The sequence below is a fragment of the Cebus imitator genome, unplaced genomic scaffold (assembly GCF_001604975.1).
Source record: "Cebus imitator isolate Cc_AM_T3 unplaced genomic scaffold, Cebus_imitator-1.0 Scaffold335, whole genome shotgun sequence".
Classification (NCBI taxonomy): Eukaryota; Metazoa; Chordata; class Mammalia; order Primates; family Cebidae; genus Cebus; species Cebus imitator.
In genome coordinates, this window is record NW_016107650.1 from 1607202 (window position 1) to 1627764 (window position 20563).

Consider the following 20563-nt stretch of genomic DNA (forward strand, 5'->3'; position numbering starts at 1 on the left):
TAGTTTTATTATTATATTTGGAAAAGAATAATGAGATATATATGTAGAAAACTAAGAAAGCAACCAAATGAGAAATTTATTAACTAGAGGTAAGATACATGATTACATGTGGTTCATTAGTGAGAATATTCACATAGTTATAATAAAGTAAACCCTGTAGAAAATAAAAGTTAGTTTAAAAGTCCATATTGCATTCGTATGGGTTTTTAGAAAATAAGCTGTCAAAAATAGCCTTATTAAAAACTATACTGCAGTAAGAAACTTAAGTAAATTACTCATCTTAAGAACATCAAGATAAATGAGACTTGTATGGTATTTGAATATAATGCATTCTTAAGGCTACCTCAAGAGGATCATGCTGGATGATTTTCATTATTGATCAGGTTTTAAAAATAGCCTCAATTTTTATACCAGTAATTTTTGTAAAGCCTTTCATTTAAGCAATATTTCCAAGGGGTAAACAGCATACAACAGAGAGTCTTTAATATCTACAAACAATGTCTTCTGATGAAGAGTCTGGGAAAATTATTCACTTTGACAATTGTCTTCTTGGACTTTCAACTCTCCTAGAAAGCACTGCCTTGCTTAAAAGATAGATGTTCATCTTACTTATCAGAGAAACTCATATTTCTGATAATATTTTTTCTTAAGAGGGACTCCCTCTTTGATATACTGACTATAGAAGAATTAAACTGTAACAGGCGTGTGAGAGAAGTAGAGAAGGGATGATGTGTGCATGTGTCTGTGTGCAGCATGGGAGGTGGCTGAGTCTTCATCTTTCACAGTAAGATGCAAAAGAGAATGTTTGAAATGGAAAGCCCAAGAAATAGGGACATAAATTATCTTTTAAAAGGTGGAGGCAAGTGAAAGCAGAGCTGAAAGTGCCGGAGGTGGTTACATCTTCAGAGGAGGTCTTGGGGCTGGGGAGGTAGGCGTGGAACTGCTGTTTTGTAAGACTGTTTGCCTTTAAAAGTGATTAACTTAAAATATTTATAGGCTGCATCACATTGTCTAAGTAAAAACATATAAAAACATACTCTGTGAGCGTCTCTTTCCCACCCTTGTGTCTCACCAATTCCCTTTTCTTCCCTTCCACATATAATCACTTCTCTTTTATATTCCTTGTTTCACAGTCTTCTGTAATTTTTTTTGCAAACACAAGCAAATAGAATATATAGAAATAAATAGCCTCCTTTCTTCTTCATAAAGGTAGCTCACTGTAGTCACTGACCTTGCTTGCTTTTTCTACGTAATATCTAGCGATTTCAAAATACCAACGTGTATATGGAGCCGCATCGAATTTCACTACCTGGCTGTATCATAATTTGTTGAACCAGTCCCCTGTCAGTTGACATTTAGGTTGTTTCCAATCTTCATTATTCATAATGCTATAATGTACATTTGTCATTCCACTTGTATGCAAGTAAAAGTAAGACCAAAGTAAAAAACCTATGCAGTGTAAATTAATGCAATTGTTTAAAAATTCGTAACAATTAACTCTAAATACGATTACAGCTCACTTTTAATTAATCAGGAGATTTATCCTTCATTTATTCATTCATACATGTATTGAATAAATTTGAGCTCTTACTATATACCAACACCTCCTATAGTTCCTAGAGATGCAGTTGGGGAACCAGACAGAGCCCTTGCCCTGTGGCTTACAATCGGATGCATGGAAATCGGGCAATGAGATGCTGAGTGATGATGACATAGTGGGGTCACTTGGCAGAGAAGAGAATGCCACTGAGGGAATGGCTGATAAAACAGTGTCATTCACTCTGCTACACCTAATTGCGTAGATTCTCTATGAAAAATACTTACTGCTTTTGTGAATTAGAAGAAAACCCAACTGATTTTTTTTTTCTTAGTGAAGGAGAGAGACACATATGCAGCACAGGATAGCAAAGAACATATTCTGTGGTATCAGACACACCCGGGATGGGTCTAATTCTTAGACACCTTCACCTTTCTGAGCCTCAGTTTCATCATCTATAAAATGGGGATAATAATATGTAATCGGTTTTTTCCCCAGAGGATTAAAAGTAATGGATGTAAAGTGCCAGGAACACACCGGAATGCATGGTAGTTTTCACAAATGTAAATTATAATTTTAATACACTTGTGGTGATAGTCTGGCCTTGGGACCTGTCTAGAGGAGGGAGCAGTGACCTCAGCCTGGAGGCTGTGTTTGGGAAGCTGAGGAAGGCTGCATAGATAACTGGCTTTTGAGCTGGATATTTCCAGGGTATGGGAGAGAGCACTGGGCGACTGGGAGGTGATAGAAAGACGAGCAGGGGGAGAAGAGAAGGGCCTGGAGACACGGCGGGGAGCATTTGCTCCCTCTCCCGAGGCATCTGTCCTGACATATGGCAGAAATTGCTAAGGCTGGCTCCTTCCCTCATTTGAAGCAATCTGTGAAACATGCTCCAAGTTCATCACAGGCTTAGGAAAGCTGCTCTGGGGCATCTTGAGGTTGCTCTTATTTGACCTGCGTTTATTGGTCACAGGTCAATAAATTCAACTGCAGTGAAATGGAAAGAGAAATCTATGAATAATATATTCCTCTTATTATCCACAGCATAGTTCTGGGCAAGGCTTACCAAAACACAAGGCAGTGAAGAAGTAAATGTCAGATTCTGGCTCTGTTGAATCCTGGCTGCCACACACGATTGTTTTTCATACACTCAGCCCCAGCTGAGATGAAAGCTGTTAGCCGGCTCTGAAAAATAATTTGTTCCAGAGCAGCGTGATAATTCCATCTCTTTGAAATAAAGGTTACTCAATGCAAAAAAATTGAAAATTAAAATTAAAATCCATTCCTTTTGTTCAGTGGTTTGTTTTTGAGGTCTTTGCCTCATTTTGTTTCTTTCTTTCCCTCAAGTGATCTATCTGTTCCTCCTCGGGTTCTTTCTCTTGTTAACCAGTTGTTTGTGCTTATATTAAGTGATTATAGAAATCAGTGGGGATTCAGGATATGGACTGAAATCTGGGTTGAGCTGTTGCTTCTAGGAGTGAAGTGTAGATGTCAGCTCTTTCTCTTCAGTGTTGTGTTTGGGGATCTTCTGGGAGAGACATACATGCGCTGTAGTTCTCAATGGGCCGCCTGGGGCACATAGGCATTTTCCCATAGCTAGAGTTACCAGACAAAACAGTATAAGAATGTCCCAAATACTGGCCAGGCATGGTGGCTCACGTCTGTAATCCCAGCACTTTGGGAGGCTGAGGTAAGCGGATCACAAGGTGAGATGATTGAGACCATCCTGACCAACATGGTGAAACCCCGTCTCTACTAAAAGTATAAAAATTAGCTGGGTGTGGTGGTGGGTGCCTGTAATCCCAGCTACTCAGGAGGCTGAGGTGTGAGAATTGCTTGAACCCAGGAAGCAGAGGTTGCAGTGAGCCAAGATCGTGCCACTGCACTCTAGCCTGGAGATAGAACAAGAGTCCACCTCAAAAAAAAAGAAAAAAAAAAAAAGTCCCAAATATTGCAGAATGAAAAAAATTATTATTCACCTGAAATTCTTATTTACCTGGGAATCCTGCACTGCATTTTCATTTGCTCGGTCTGGCCACCCTGCTCATCTCCTACCCTCTCTGTGCTGCTCTGTGTGGATTCCCTTCCTGCACGTAACCCAGGTCTTTTCTTTCTGCTCTCTGGTGTTACTCACTGGAAGCTCTTAACGCCGAGTAGATGTAAGCCCCCAGTGACCAAAAGTAAAGGCAGGAATATTAAATTTATTTATTTTTAAAATATTAAAGACATTCACATAATTCAGAGTACAAAAGGTGATTTGTTTAAAAAAATTCTCCCTGAGCCCTCTCTCTCCTCATTAGCATAGATGTTAACAATTTTTTGTGTATTCTTCCAGAGATATTTTATGCATTTTCAAGCAAATTGATGCTTATATTTTTCGCACCCATTTCCTTTCCCATAAGAGGGGAGTACTGTGTATACAATTCTGCACTTGGCTTTCTGCACTAACAAAAGGTCTCAGTATACAGCAATGCATGAAGAGCTTCTTTATTGATGCAAGGTATTTCATTTTATGAGTGGACTGTAGTTTATTTAATCGGCTTTCTGCTGACAAACGTGGTTGTTTCCAGTTTTTCTTTCTTTCTTCCATGTTTTCTTTTCTTTCTTTTTCTTTCCTTTTTAGACAGGATCTCACTCTGTCACCCAGCTAGAGTGCAGTGGCACCATCTGGACTCACCTCAGCCTTGACTTTGCAGATTCAAGTGATTCTCTCACCACAGTCTCCTGAGTAGCTGGCACTATGGGTGACGCCACCATGCCTGGCTAATTCTTTTATTTTTTGTGGAGACAAGTCTCGCTATGTTGCCTACCTGCCTTCAACTACTGGACTGAAATGATCCTCCCGCCTGGGCCTCCCAAAGTGTTGGGGTGACAGGTGTGAGCCACCATGCCTGGCCTAGACTTTTTTCATATGTGACAATCTCTTAGTAAAAAATGGCATCTCATTGTTTTAATTTGCATTTTTCTTTTTAAGAGTAAATTTGAAGGAGGCTGAGGCAGGAGAATTGCCTGAACCCAGGAGGCGGAGGTTGCGGTGAGCCGAGATCGCGCCATTGCACTCCAGCCTGGGTAACAAGAGCGAAACTCTGTCTCAAAAAANCGGAGGTTGCGGTGAGCCGAGATCGCGCCATTGCACTCCAGCCTGGGTAACAAGAGCGAAACTCTGTCTCAAAAAAAAAAAAAAAAAAAAAAAAGTAAATTTATGCATTTTTTTTTTTTTTTTTTTTTTGAGACAGATTCTCACTTTATCATCAAGGCTGAAGTGCAGTGCGGTCTCAGCTCTCTGCAGCCTCTGCTTCCTGGGCTCAAGTGATGCTCCTGCTTCAGCCTTCTGAGTAGCTGGGACTATAGGTGCGTATCACCATGCCACGCTAATTTTTTTTTTAAGGGATAGGGCCTCCCTATGTTGCCCAGACTGGTCTTAAACTCCTGGGCTCAAGCGATTCACCTGCCTCAGCCTCCCAAAGTGCTGGAATTACATGAGTGAGCAACTGTGCCCCCGGGCCTGAGCATCTTTTAATGTATTCAATTGCACTTCTATTTTCTTTTCTATGTTCTGTCTGTTGATAGACTTTTTCTATTGAATTTTTATTAATTTGAAAGTGCTCTTAAGTATTAGGGAAATTATCCGTTTTCTGCGATGTGAATTGCAAATATTTTCCCAGTTCGTTGTTGATACTTTTACTTCGCTTATGGTGATTTTCCATTAACATTTTAAAAATCCATATATTTTATTAATGGATACAATTCTTCCCTCCCCTCCCCTTCCCTCCCTTTCCCTTCCCTTGTTTTTGGGAAAGAGTCTTTCTCTGTCGCCCAGGCTGGAGTGCACGATCTCAGATCACTGCAACCTCCACCTCCCGATTCAGGCGATTCTCATGCCTCAGCCTCTTGAGTAGCTGGGACTATAGGTATCCGCCACAATGCCCAGCTAATTTTTGTATTTTTAGTAGAGATGGGATTTCACCATGTTGGCCAGGCTGGTCTCCAACTCCTGACCTCAGTGATCCACCCGCCTGGGTCTCCCGAAATGCTGGGATTACAGATGTGAGCCACTGCACCTGGCCTAGAATGTTTTCATTACTTCAAAAAAAAAAAAGCAAAAACTCTGCACATCTTATAATTTACTCCCTGTTTCCCTCCAGTCTCCCAGCCCTGGACAATTACTAATTTACTTTTTGTTTATGTGGAGTTGGCCATCCTGCATATTTTATATAAATAGAATCATACAATATGTGGTTCTTCATGAGTGGCTTCTTTCACTTAGCATAGTGTTTCTGGGTTTTTTAAAGCATATTTTCAAGGCTTGTCATACTCTAGCATATGTCAGTACTTCATTTCTAGTAATATACCTTTACTTGGATATACTACATTATCTTTATCCATTTTTCAGTTGATGGATGTTTGGCTTGTTTCTACTTTTTGGCTACTATGAACATTCATATACAATTTTTTTTTTTTTTTAGACAGCGTTGGCTGATCTCAGCTCCCAGCAACCTCCGCCTCCCAGGTTCAAGCAATTTTCCTGTCTCAGCCTCCCGAGTAGCTGGGATTACAGACACCTGCCACCACGCCTGGCAAAGTTTTTCTATTTTTAGTAGAGACAGGGTTTTGCCATGTTAGCCAGAATAGTCTTGAACTTCTGACTTTAGTTGATCTGTCCGCCTTGGCCTCCCAAAGTGCTGGGATTACAGGTGTGAGGCACTGCACCCGGCCAAAAGTAAAAATTTTTTTAATTAAAAAAAGAAATTTATCTTGGTGTTAGTGTGATGCAGGGATACAGCTTAGCATTTTTCTCAAATGGCTACCTGTTTCTCTAATACAGTTTATTTAACAGTGAACTTTTCTTCAATGATGATTTTTCTTTTTTTTTTTTTTTTTTTTTTTTTTTTTTTTTTTTTTTTTTTTTTGAGTTTTTCTCTTGTTGCCCAGCCTGGAGTGCTGTTTTGCAGTCTCGGTTCACTGCAGCCTCTATCTCCCAGGTTCAAGCAATTCTCGTGCCTCAGCCTCCCGAGTAGCTGGGATTCCTGGTGGCTGTCACCTCACATAGCTAAATTTTGTATTTTTAGTGGAGATGGGGTTTTGCCCTATTGCCCAGGCTGGTTTCTAACTCCTGAGTTCAAGCAATCCACCGGCCTCAGCTCCCAAAGTGCTGGGATTACGGGTGTGAGCCACTGCACCGGCCTTCTCCACTGATGTGAAATGCCATTTTTAATCATGTCTTGTGGTTGTGGAACTATTTGGATCGATTTATTGAATATCTATACCATTCAGTGATCCATTTTTGCACCTGTACCATCCTCTTTTAATGATTTTTTTTACAATATATTTCATTATATGGTAGGACCAGTTTTCCCTCAATAATCTTTTTTTACAAAAATTTTTGGCCTTTTTTTCTTGTTAATTTTCCCATGTGAACTTTAAAATTCATTTTTTCTAGTTTTTCATTCACCCAAATAAAAATTCTGCCAGTATCATTTTATTGGACATGAAGAACTTTATGGGTTAATTTAGTAAACACTGATGTATTTATGATATTGAGTCTATTTGTCCAAGAACATTAATTCATGTTTTTCTCCATTTATTTAAGTTTGTGTGTGTGTGTGTGTTCCTCAGTAGCATTCTATTTATTTATTTTTCTCAGTAGCATTTTAAGGTTGTCTTAAAATAGATATGCAAATATCTTGTTAAAGTCAGTCTTAGGTCTTCTATTTTTTCCCTGTGGCTGTTGCTGTAGTCTTCTGTTATGCTTTCCGTATTTTTCTATTGCTGTAGTCTTCTGTGTTTTTGTGTGTTTTTGTTATGGCAGCACTTCTATTTTTCCTTACGCAATGATGTGTTGCTGGGGCCTAATATTCTCACATAACAGTAGAAAACAAAAATTTGTTGTCATCTCTTTCAAGAATCGAGAATTGCATACAAAAAGCCTTATGTAAATTAAAAGGATGAATACATTTACACAGGGGTAAATGCAGTCCGCTTCCAACTCAAGGCAAGTGACAGCCCGCACTGTTTTGGCAGGAAAACATCAGCTAAGCAAGGAAACTGGGTCCCATGACTTGGACTTTCCAACCCTGACAGACTGGCAGGGCAGAAACCACTGGTTCAAGAGTCCTTGGCAGCCCCCAGAGAAATCCCAGAACCTCAGCGCTGACACATGAATACCCTGCGCATGTCGGAGACTACTGGCTACGCAGACTCACCAAGCCACAGACTTGTCTGCCGCAAGCATGTTCTTACCTGAGCCACGAAGTGACCAAGCCACATGTGCTAAGGGTTGAAATCAACTTTATCCACAGAGGATTAACCAAGTACCAAGGGCAACAGTTAACATGAATACAAGGTCAAAATCAGCAACAAGTTCTGCAATCCAGTGCTGATACCAGATACAAGCTTCAACGACTATTTTTTTTTTTTTGAAGCCTTATTCCAGTTTCATGAGGCTAGCATGAGGTGTATGCATTTGCCAGGGGCAAATTTATAGTTCTGAACTAACCCATGCAGCAAATGCTGTGCATCACTCACAGTCCATTTAGAATCATTTGCGGTGGACGATAGAGGGGACCGACTCATTGTACTCCTGCTTGCTAATCCACATCTGCTGGAAGGTGGACAGTGAGGCCAGTATGGTGCGGCTGATCCACACTGAGGACTTGCACTCTGGGGATGAGGTGACCTTGGTCATCGTGCTGGGTGTCAGGGTGTTGGGATTCACTTGGGACAGCCGGCAAAATATTAGGGAAATATTAGGGAAAGTTAGAAGATTATAGTCTCAAACCTTTTGGAAGGCCAAAAAGTTTTAATGGAACAGGCTAAAAGCAGCCAGTTCTTCTTAAAGTATTAAGTCATAAGGTAAAAAATTAAAGACAATAAAAACTTCCCTAGTTAAGTCTGTTTACCCCACATTCCTTTGTCTTTACTCTGATTTGTTTGCCTGTGTAAACTTTGTGCTGGATGGCCCTCTCAGGAGAAAGCTGAAAAAGAATTACCCATTAATGGTTTTTATTCTAGGCCCTCGAACGGAAACCTTTTCATCATTCATAAAACCACTCTTTTAACCATGCTAATTATCCACAAGCATGTTAACTTAGAACCTCTGTTGTTCAATCTATACTAAATGCAAAAAGAACAAGGAGTCAGAATCAGCTACAATCGCCCTCTAAAAGCAGCTAAGTACCATCCCTAGCCCACTCAAATTTACTGTACTAGGTGTAAAAGTGCATTCATTCATCCATGGTTAAGTCAAGGACTGCGGAACAAACCTCCACAAATTGTAATCAGCCGTCTTAGGTGGTAACACTGACGTAATCCTTGTCACACTAGGGCTGTGACCTTCTGCATCCTGTCAGTGATGCCTGGGTACATGCTGGTGCCACCGGACAGCACAATGTTGGCGAACAGGTCTTTGAGGATGTCCACGTAACACTTCATGATGGGGTTGAAGGTGGTCTCGTGGATGCCACAAGATCCCATGCCCAGGAAGGAAGGCTGGAACAGCACCTCCCGACACCAGAACCTCTCGTTGCCGATGGTGGAGACCTGGCCGTCAGGCAGCTCGTAGCTCTTCTCCAGGGAGGAGGAGGATGCAGTGGTGGCCATTTGCTGGAAGTCCAGGGCGACATGATGGAGGATCTCCTGCTTGGCCACGGTGATGAAGGTGTAGCCACACTTGTGAGGATCTTCATGAGTTAGTCGGTCAGGTCCTGGCCAGCCACGTCGAGATGTGGGATGGCGTGGGGGAAGGCATAGCCCTTGCAGATGGACACTGTGTGGGTGATTCCATCTCCAGAGTCCATGACAGTGCCAGTGGTGCACCCCGAGGCATAGAGGGACAGCATGGCCTGGATAGCCACGAACATGGCTGAGGGTGTTGAAGGTCTCAAACATGATCTCAGCCATCTTCTCTCTGTTGGCCTTGGGGTTCAGGGGTGCCTCGGTCAGCAGTGCCGGGTGCGTCTCTGGGGCCATGCAGCTCGTTGTGGAAGGTGTGGTGCCACATCTTCTCCATATCATCCCAGTTGGTGACAATGTGCTGCTCAAGGGGATAATTCAGGGTCAGGATGGGCCTCGTTGCCCATGTAGGAGTCCTTCTAGCCCATGCCCACCAGCACGCCCGGGCACCTGACAATGGAGGGAAACATGGCTGGGGGACATCGTCCCCATGTCCGCAGCAAAGCCAGCTTTTTGTTCACTGGAGCCACTGTCACTGACTGAGCACGGGGACCTCTTCTTCCTTTGCGGCTGGCAGAGGAGAGGGGCAGTGGAGCGGCGGGAGAGCGTGTGCGTGGGCTGGCGGTGGCGACTGGGCTGGTGTTCTGCTACGTCTCCCACTTAGTTGTTGTTAATTGTTCGAATTTGAAGAGAGATGGATATAATTTAATCTTCTGTTTATTTTTTAAACTGTTTTCTCCTTAAGACTTAAAAATAGGCGTTTAAGCATCTTCTTTCTATGCTGCCAATTACTTCATTCACAGTTGGGGATTGCAAAGTTATTTGGCACATATAGCAGCAATTTTGAAATCGTGTGATTTAAAAAAATGTTTTTAACTAAAGGAACATATTTTAATTTAAAATGCATACTTAAACATTTTTTAACTAAAATTGTTAATATTAGTAGATAAGAAAGAAGTAGAACCTAGAAGTATAAATGTATCAGCTTATGTTTTAAATTGGTCCCTTAGGAAGTTTACATTTTAGTTGGAGAGAAAATATACATACACCTAAAAAATTAATTGCTTCTATACAAAAGCGTATTAGCTGTCATATAAGTGATTTCAGAATTCAGGGGTATATCTGCCACTTTAAAAATTACTAGATTCTCATTTGGCTTTGTAGTATGTGCATTCTCCATAAAGCAGCCATTACTCACCGTAGGTGTCTGCTTTAATCTTACCTGAACCAATGAATTTTATAACCCATAAGCTGGAAAAAAAAAGCTAAGTAGTGTCGCTTATCAGATAAAAGTAGGTCTGGCTTCTCTTCTCCTCTCCTCTCTCCGCTCTTCTCTTTTTTTTTTTTTGAGATAGAGTCTCCCTCTTGTTGCCCAGGCTGGAGTGCAATGGTGCGATCTCAGCTCACTGCACCTTCCGCCTCCCAGGTTCAACCTACCTCAGCCTCCCAAGTAACTAGGACTACAGGCATGCGCCACCATACCCAGCTAACTTTTGTATTTTTAGTAGAGATGGGGTTTCACGATGTTGGTCAAGCTGGTCTCAAACTCCTGAACTCAGGTGATCCACCCACCTCTGTCTTCCAAAATGCTTGGATTATAGGTCTGAGCCACCACACCTGGCCTGGCTTCTTGGAAACAAATATTCAAGATAAGCAGTCGCTTAAATGAGAGAAAAATTTATTTTCTCCTCAAGAATTCAAAGGTTGGACTGGGCACAGTGGCTCACACCTGTAATCCCAGCACTTTGGGAGGCTGAGGTGGGGTGAGGGGGATCCCCTAAGGTATGGAGTTCAAGACCAGCTTGACCAATATGGAGAAACCCTGTCTTTACTAAAAATACAAAAAATTAGCTGGGCGTGGTGGCACACGCCTGTAGTCCCAGCTACTTGAGAGGCTGAGTCAGGAGAATTGCTTGAACCCAAGAGGCAGAGGTTTCAATGAGCCGAGATTACACCATTGCACTCTAGCCTGGGCGATATAGCAAGACTCTGTCTCTAAAAAAAAAAAAAAAAAAAAAAAAAGCAGGGTGGAGTGGCTTATGCCTGAAATCCCAGCACTTTGGGAAGCCGAGGTGGGCAGATCACCTGAGGTTGGGAGTTCAAGACCAAGCCTGACCAACATGGAGAAACCCCGTCTCTACTAAAAATACAAAAAATTAGCTAGACATGGTGGTGAATGCCTGTAATCCCAGCTACTCGGGAGGCTGAGGCAAGAGAATCACTTGAACCTGGGAGGCAGGGGTTTCAGTGAGCTGAGATTGTGCCATTGCACTCCAGCCTGGGCAACAAGAGTGAAACTCCATCTCAAAAAAAAAAAAAAAAAAAAAAAAGAGAGAAATTCAAAGGTTGGCTGTCTGGGGCTGTAGATAGTGCCATGCCTTCCAGGACCCAGCTCCTTCCATCTCCCCAGCACTGGCTTGCTTTCTCAAGGCCCCCGTGTCACCCTAGATGGCTGCTGTGGCCCCAGAACTTGTATTCTATTCTAGGCAGCAGGAAGAAGAAGAGATGAGAACAAAAAGAGCTTTCCTCGGAAGTTTTATTCAGTAGTTATCTCTTTGACCTGTGCATAATCACATGACCACACTAAGCTGCAAAGTGTCAGGGGAGGCTGGGAAATGTAGTCTGTTAGCTGGGTATTCTGGGGCCCCAGATAATTATGTGAGTTCTATTGCTAAGGAATAAATGGAGAATGTTCACTGAACTGGCAGTCTTTGCCACAGTCACCTTCATCTTAGCCTTGAGCCTCATTCTCTGCATCCTTGACCTTCATCCCTTCCTTGTCCATGTCCTGGCACAGGAAGCGCTCCATCAGTCCTTGCGGAATACCATTCTGTGCTTTGCCCATTTCTAGCCCATCTCCGGGCTCACCCCATCCCCACATCTCATTCATTCTCTGACACCAGTCAGAGCCTTATCCCATCTCTGAATCAGTGATGTCATCACCATCACCCAAAGAAGGGAGGGAATTCAGCTGGGGTGAGGCTTCTCAGATGGTCATGCGTGACAGGAAACCTAGATAAGGGATGAGATTGAGGAACAAGATCTGGCCAGAAAGATGTGGAGTCAGAAATATCCATTCCAACATCTCTCGGTAATTTTGTTTAAAAATCTGTGTCAGAATGACCATGTTAAAATATCTGTTTTCTATAAAAATGAAAACTACGAGCATATTTTATTAATGTAAAGCTAAGATGTGTTCAATTTAGAAAAAATAGAAAATACAGATCAGAAAGGAAGCAAACAATGAAAAGAAAAAAGCATATATTATTCTCACCAGTTTTCACCATGGAGGGATGTTTCCTTTCAGATCTTTACATGTGTAAAATTAATCCATGCAGAGTTTGTGGAAGGATATATGGGCTTGTACTATGTATAACATTTTGAGCTTGTGAAGCCTTATTTTAAAAGTTCCACTTTGTCTCTCAGTTCAGCTTTACCTTTGATGAAAATTGTTAAGGAACTTGACAGGCTTTCTATGTAAATTCTGCCTTTTTAATGACGGAAAACTACAGTGCAGTGGGCAAAAGGCACGGAGCAGGAGAGAGCACGAGTTCGTCAAGAGAACTGGGTCATTCGTAGACGGAATAATAAGTAAGAAAGGTCTTAAGTAATCCAGAATGGAGTGGACGAACTTTACAGAACATCAAAGAGAGTGGGGATGCCACAGCGAAAGCTTGAGGTCTTCAGTCTAAAGGCTGAGTGTGAAACTCAGCATCCTTTCCTGTAAAATGAGAATTGTGAACTCCTAATTCAGAAACAGTTGCTACAAGTAGATCAAATAAGATATGTGAAGCATTATTTAACCCATAAACTACTAATTAACTATGTATTTAAAAAGCAACACTTGGCCGGGCACAGTGGTTCATGTCTGTAATCCCAGAACTTTGGGAGGCCAAGGCAGGTGGATCACGTGAGGTCATGAGTTCAAGACCAGCCTGGCCAACATGGTAAAACCCCATCTCTACTAAAAATACAAAAATTAGCTGGGCATGGTGGCGGACGCCTGTAATCCTAGCTACTCAAGAGGCTGAGGCAGGAGAATTGCTTGAACCCAGGAGGCAGAGGTTGCTATGAGCTGAGATCACGCCATTGCACTCCAACCTGGGTGAGAAGAGCGAAACCCTGTCTCAAAACAAAAACAAAAAAAAGCAACACTTATAAGCTATTAGAGCTAAAGGAATTTTTGATAACATCTAGTCCATATGTCTTTTAATATTTAGGAAATGGAGACGCATTGTTTTCTTACATTAATGTACCTCTGTTGAGAATGGGAAATGCTTTTTATGCTGAGCACTTGTAAGTTTGCACTGAGATAATGACAATGAATTGCTTTCCAGGTACAATATGGCTGTGAAAGTTGTACCTTGCACAAACAAAGGCATTCGCCAAAGGGCCGTGGGATTGGGCCTTTGGTTTACAGTCCATTTGCCAAACCATGTGTCTTCAGAGCCGTATCTTCTCTTAGAGCTGCCTTTTCTTAATTTGCCTGAAGGTACCATATGGTACCGTGGAGGCTCAGTCTTTATCCATTGGGCTCTTGACCAATTATCCGTGGCTGATAGCAGTGTTGCTATTCTGGGCCCCAGCACCTTGGGGAGGTGAATAAATGGCATTTCTGGGAAACCACTTGCTGTTCTCGCGCCCTTTGGTTAGGAAGCGGTCAATGGCTGCACATGGGAGATGGCCAGTCTTCCCTTCCTCCTCCCGTCTCCAACGATATTTTCCTCACTGGAAGCAAAGGAAGTTATTGGTGGCAAACTTTGCACAACCAGGTATTCTTCCTCTAAGGTTTTAGGCATGCAACATATGAAATGCTTAGTTTTCCCCCTCCATTTTACCTTATCAGAGCAGTGTTCTGATAGCCTCAGATCCGTTGTACTGACCCAGAGGCGTTACACCCACCTCCTGACCTTACCTTAGCTCACCTGCGCTCTGGTTCCTCCCTGTTCCTTGGTCTAACTCAGCCCAACTCTGGACCTTAAAGATCCTTTTCACCTGCCCAGAGCATGGCCAGCGATGGTGTCAGGCTAGGCACCCCTGTGCTCCGGTCAGTGGCAGGCCCCTGGATGCAGTTCAATGGACAGCACTCTCGTGAATTTGAGTTGTTTCTCAATTAAACTCGAAAACAAAGCTGGGAACTTCCAGACACCATCTTAGGGTTTGATTTGTTTGCAGGCTCCTTGTCCTTTCCGGCTATTTTCTCCTCCGCTAGGCTGCCGGAGTTCAGAAATAACTGACTGGAGATACCTGTCGCGGTGTTTCCTTCTCTCTTTTTCATCCCTAGGATGCTTATAAATTCCTTTTTTTTTTTTTTTTTTTTGAGACAGAGTCTCACTCTGTCACCCAAGCTGGAGTGCAATGGTAAACTCTTGGCTTACTGCAACCTCTGCCTCCTGGGTTCAAGCCATTCTCCTGCCTTAGCCTCTCGAGTAGCTGGGATTACAGGTGCCTGGCACCACACCCAGCTAATTATTGTATTTTTAGTAGACACGGGGTTTCACCATGTTGGCTAGGCTGGTCTCGAACTCCCGACCTCAGGTGATCCACCCACCTTGGCCTCCCAGAGTGCTGGGATTACAGGCATGATCCACTGTGCCTGGCCAACACTTATACATTTCTAAAAGTACTGCAGGGCTTCTGGAAACAGGGGTAAGGAAGAGTCTTACCTTCCCATAAGGTTTGATCCACACATCCTCTGTGTGGAGGGAGGAGGGATAAAGCGGGGTGGGTGGGAGAGAATGGTGTGAACTGGAACTAAAATCTAGTCTACTACAGCATACCAACTGGCAACTCACTGGAGGATTCTGACACCACGTTAGGAAACCTTATCTAGGTGTTTTGAACATGAACTTGTGTGTTTCCTCCTGGGAGCCTTTGTTAACATATTTGAAATAACAAGCACTTGGAGTGCAGCTCCAAGTCCAGACTACCTTGTACTGGTTCTTCTGCCTTGAGCAAACCAGTTGACTTCTTTTGAACCTCAATTCTATCATCTAATGCAGAGATAATAATACTGCCTGAGTTGTGAAGATCACACTGAGAAAGCAGCAGGCAAAAATAAAGTGCTCGTATTAACTCAATTCAATTCAATGTAAGACGCTTATGACTGTATTTAATGAGATGCACAATTATTTTAAATACCGCTAAGGAAAAAAATGTTGTCAACTAAGCCAAGATACGTCACTTTCTTCTCACTTAGAGTTTTAAACAAATTGAAAGAGATTGAGGGGGTGCTTAGACAGATTGTTATCATGAATCATTCTTGTGCATATGTAAAAAGGAACATATAAGTGACATACATTAAGGTATTCCTAAATTTTCTTCCTGCCCAATAACTTAGTGCATTTACCGATACCTGAGGCTTTTCCAGATATTGCCTGTGTGCCATCATGAGCCTGGGGGAGGCGGCATTTCTTAGGAGGGTGCTTCGTGTTGTCTTCGAGATGTTCTTCCAAGCCTGTGACCCCCGTTCTGCACAGCTGATGTGCATACATAAGCAGTGCCACCCACCTCCTGCCTGGCACATGGCCTTCTGCAACTGTAGGACATCCTGATATCAGAAATGGTAAAATGTAAAAATATTTATGTGTTAGAATTAATGAAATAGAGGCTGGGCATGATGGCTCATGCCTGTAGTCTTTGCAAGGCCAGGACAGGCAGATCACTTGAGGCCAGGAGTTTGAGACCAGCCTGGCCAACATGGCAAAACCCCATCTCTACTAAAAATATAAAAATTAGCTGGGTATGGTAGCACATGCCTGTAGTGCCACCTACTCAGAGGCTGAGGCACGAGACTCACTTGAACCCAGGAGGGAGAGGTTGCAGTGAGCCGAGATTCCGCCACTGCACTCCAGCCTGGATGACAGTGCAAGACCCTGTCTCAAAAAAAAAAAAAAAAGAATTTATCAAATATAGTAGTGTGATTTATTCCATCATTATTTCATAGTTTTAGCTTTGAGAGCCTGTATATAAAAGCAGACAATGGCCAGATCAAACATAAAATAGAATTTTGACCGACAATCCACAGCCCAGAATACCAGTCCCTCATCTGCCATAAGCAGCCTAGGAAGCCAGCCTGCTCTAAGTCAAACATCCAGGAAGCCAGATTGCTGTCTCGAAAAACAACCCTGGAAGCTACACAGTAACTTCTGTAACAATTAGCCCTGAATGACCAGGACTTGATTAATAACTAGTGGCTACGTTTATTTTAATCCCTTCTTCCAACTTTGGACCAGTAAGAGAAAGCCAGACATGCCTTCTTAACCAACCACATAGGATGCCCCACTTCTACTGAGCTGCCTGCAGCCTCCCCCGCAACAGCCTCCACTTAGAGCACACCTGAGGCTTTCCCTTTCTTCACTCTAAAGCTTTCCCTCTGCTCTGCCTGTCTTTGAGTCTCTGCTAAACACAAGTGATGGTAGCTGACTGCCTCGCTATAACAAGCTCTGAAGAAATAGCCTTTGTGTTTCTCATCTGGTTGGTCTTCGTTTATTTACACAGCTTGTAAGGAGAGTGAGCGTAAAATTCCTTGGCTCTTCTTAGAAGCTGTACTGGCTATTTGAACAAACTCTCTGGGTGGATGGATGCCTGGGATGTGGCTCTGTGATGTGACCAGGACAGGCTTCCCACTGACATGAATGAATGATAGAAATAATTTTGGATGTTTCCACATTTACCTATTTTCTTCCTTCGTCTTTTCTGTTTTTCCTTTGAAGTTCTTGAGGCCAAATCTGGTTCCTGAAAAACATCAAAGAACGCTTGCACCAAACTCTTTTCAGGGCTGCTTCAGAAGCCTGGCATTACCCACTGTGCGGTGCAGAATGGCAGCCCCCGCAGGTCCGCTCTCTTCACTGCTGCTGCTGGTGACAATTGCAGGTAAACCACTACCCTGGAGATACCTGTGTTGGGCATGAGCTTCTTGTCTAGTAAAAGCAACTCAGATCCACCTGAGGTGAAGGTGCTGTTGGCTTGCTTTGCAATAGAATTCTTTTACATGTAAAAGCATGAAAGGCAGAACTCATGCATGAGTGGTTTTCTTTAAACAGGAATTTAAATTTATTATTATCATGACTGTTTCATGGGAAAATAAAATCACATTTCATAGATACTAGGAAAACTTTATGTTTGTATATTGAAAAGAACAGCATACTAGATCTAACCAGAAAGGCCAGACTTTCCTTTGTCAGAAATCTTTATTTTTGCTATACTCACTTTGCTTATGGTGGATACACTCATGGCAAAACATCATTGGTGAGCATCATTTATGGTGATCCATGGCGAGGCTGGTCCAGCTCAGCCCACCTGAGTGTACCAAGGATTAAGGGTGGTGGTATGACTAGGAAGACTGTTACGTACAGTTTGACAAAGTGAAACAAAGCCATAATGAAGATGACCTTAGAGAGACCCTTGTTTATTTTATTTTACTTTTTACTTTTTGAGACAGTCTCACTCTGTCGCCCAAGCTGGAGTGCAGCGGTGCAATCTCAGCTCACTGCAACCTCTGTCCCACCAGGTTCAAGCAACTCTCCTGCCTCAGCCTCCCGAGTAGCTGGGATTACAGCGCCTGCCACCATGCCCGGCTAATTTTTGTGTTTTTAGTAGAGATGGGGCTTCACCATCTTGGCTAGGCTGGTCTTGAACTTCTGACCTCATGATCCACCCACCTTGGCCTCCCAAAGTGCTGAGAATACAGGTGTGAGCCGCCGCACCCTGCTGAGAGACCCTTGCTAAAATGCGATTTCTCATGCCACACTCCAGACCTACCGGATTAGAACTCCTGGGTGTGGCTCGGGGATCTGGGTTTTCAGCAGCACCTGGAGATGATTTAGAAGCACTCAAATTTGGGGCAGCACCATCTTACATGATGTGAGGGCCACTCCAGACAGTCCTACCACTGGAAAAGCCCTGCCACGACTGGCAGGTCACTTACTCCCTCCACCACACAGCTTATTAAACTCACCGCTGCTTAGTGTATAAGACAAAATGTCCCCTTATTTCATGTTTAATATACTCCGGAGAATACCTTCATTCATGTTTTAGATGATGTCATTAATGTTTAAAGACCCACATTTTTTTCCTTGCAAATCTCTACTTTTTCATTCCTTTTGCCTTTTTCTTATGAGGTGGTGTTCTCCGTTAATTCAAAATATCAATTCCTGAGTTATTGCATCCCAATAAATGTTATTTGCAGTTTGCTCATCTTCCATCTTTTTTTGTGGGGGGACAGTTGGCAGAACTAGCTGAGGCTTTATTTTGCAAAAAAACCCAGTTGAATTGTTTTGTAGCTGGAGGCATAGGCAAATGGGGAGTGAGCTCCCCTGTGGGTGGGCTGAGGGACGGGCTGAGCCTCAGGTGGATCTCCTATTCCCTGTGCTCCCCTGTACAGCAGCCTCCCCCACAGGCCCTGGGGCAGCCACAGGAGGGGGTGGGCTGGGAGGGGCTGCTGTGGCCATTCACTTGGGCAGGACATCAGAGGACTCAGACACCAGCTTTCTGTCATGGATCTCGATCTTCTTCACAACCATGGCCCTGAAGGAGCTGGTTCGGCTGAAGGAGCTGGAGCACCCACCAGAGCCAAAGCTGGAGCCCAGGCTGTAGCTGAGGCCAGGGCTTGCGAGGCCCCCGTAGGCCAAGCTCAGTTCATCTGAGTAGCCACTAGTGGTCTTCATACAGAAACCCGCGTTCAGCATCCCAGACTCCAGCTGGCTCCCCTCGTCCTCCAGCACCTTCCTGCAGGTGATGATCTGGATGTCCTGGTTGGCTTGATGATCATCAGCTCCTGGTGCTCACACAGCTGCTGTGCCAGGTCCCGCATGGCGCCTGCGGGGCAACCTCGAGCCCGGACAGCTTGGCACTGGCATCCTTCATGGCCAGCTCCCCGTGCTGCTCGGCATCCACGATGGTGCCCTCTAGGGAAGCCCTCTGGCCTTTGAGGCCCTCAGTCTCAGCCTGGAGCCCGCTGCTGTCCTGGTTCATCTCAGGGTCTCCGTCTTTGCATGATGCAGATCACCCCTGTGCCTCCCAGCCAGCGCCTGCACGTCCTCATACTTGATCTGGCGCAGCCTCTCAGCCCCACCCCCACTGCGGTTGGTGATCTCCTTGCACTGGGCCTCGACCTCAGCAATGATGCTGTCTGTGTCCAGGGGGCGGCTGTTGTCCATGGACAGCACCACGAATCTGTCTGACATCTGGGACTGCAGCTCCTGGATCTCCCCTTCATGCAGCTGCCTGAGGAAGTTGATCTCCTCATTCATCCCCTCCAGGAAAGACTCCAGCTCTACCTTGTTCGTGTAAGCTTCATCCGCATCCTTCTTGATGAGGACAAATTCATTCTCCATCTCTAAAATTATTTGTGGTTCTTTTTTTTTTGGAGATGGAGTCTCCCTCTGTCATCCAGGTTGGAGTACAATGGCAGGATCTCAGCTCACTGCAACCTCTGCCTCCTGGATTCAAGCGATTCTCCTGCCTCAGCCTCCCAAGTAGCTGGAATTACAGGTACCTGCCACTTGCGCCCAGCCAGTTTTTCTATTTTTAGTAGAGACAGGGTTTCACCATGTTGGTCCGGCTGGTCTCGAACTCCTGCCCTCAGGTGATCCACCCGCCTTGGCCTCCCAAAGTGCTGGGTTTACAGGTGTGAGCGACTGCGCCCGTCCTTCTGTAAAATTACTGATCTTGTCCTTGTACTTGTTCTTGAAGTCCTCCACCAGCCCTGGCGTGTTGCCATACTCAGCCTCCAGCTTCAGCTTTTCCTGGCCCAGCGTGTCCAGCTGCTGCCGAAGGCTGATGTAGCTCTCAAACATGCAGTCTGTGTTCATCTGAGCCGTCTTCTGCTGCTGCAGGAGGCTCCACCTGCTCTCCAGCATCTTGTTCTGCCACTCCAGGAACCACACCTTGTTGATAAAGGAGGCAAACTTGTTGTTGAGGGTCTTGATCTATTCCTTCTCCTGGGTGCACATGGTCTGGATGTTGGGGTCCACCTCCAGCTTAAGGGGGCTCAGTAGGCTCTCATTGACTGTGATGGCTGTGATGTCTTCCATACCACTGGCCCCACCATAGCCTCCACCCAGACCCATACTGGTTCCCAGGCCACCTTGGAAGCTGCTGCTGCTGCCCACTCTAGAGGTCAAGGAGCTGATGCAGGCACTGGGCCCACTTCTATAGGAGTGGCTGCTAAAGGCCCAGGGGCCAGAGGCAGACACCTTGTAGGACTTCTGGGTCACCTTGATGGACATGGTGGAGGTAGGAGGGTTGAACCAGGTGGAGATTCAAGAAGGTGCAGATGCTTCTAGGTGCTTTTTTTTTTTTTTTTTTTTTTTTTTTTTTTTTTTTTTTTTTTTTTTTTTTTTTTTTTTTTTT

General features: G+C 44.0%; 1 protein-coding gene and 1 pseudogene across 5 annotated transcripts in view; one reads left to right on the plus strand and one right to left on the minus strand.

The window, feature by feature from the left end:
• The window catches only part of KIAA0319 (KIAA0319 ortholog), a 103110-nt gene that overhangs the window by 29958 nt on the left and 52589 nt on the right, over positions 1-20563 (plus strand). For 4 of the 5 annotated variants that reach the window (XM_017505240.2, XM_037730167.1, XM_017505241.2 and 1 more), the window contains exon 2: positions 16924-17083. In XM_017505240.2, coding sequence (XP_017360729.1) covers positions 17029-17083 — 55 coding nt within the window. In that variant the 5' untranslated portion in view covers positions 16924-17028. Of the gene's footprint in view, positions 1-16923; positions 17134-20563 lie in introns of all 5 variants that reach the window. The other variant, XM_017505244.2, reaches the window with a different exon arrangement.
• Positions 8076-9651, minus strand: LOC108287066 (annotated as a pseudogene).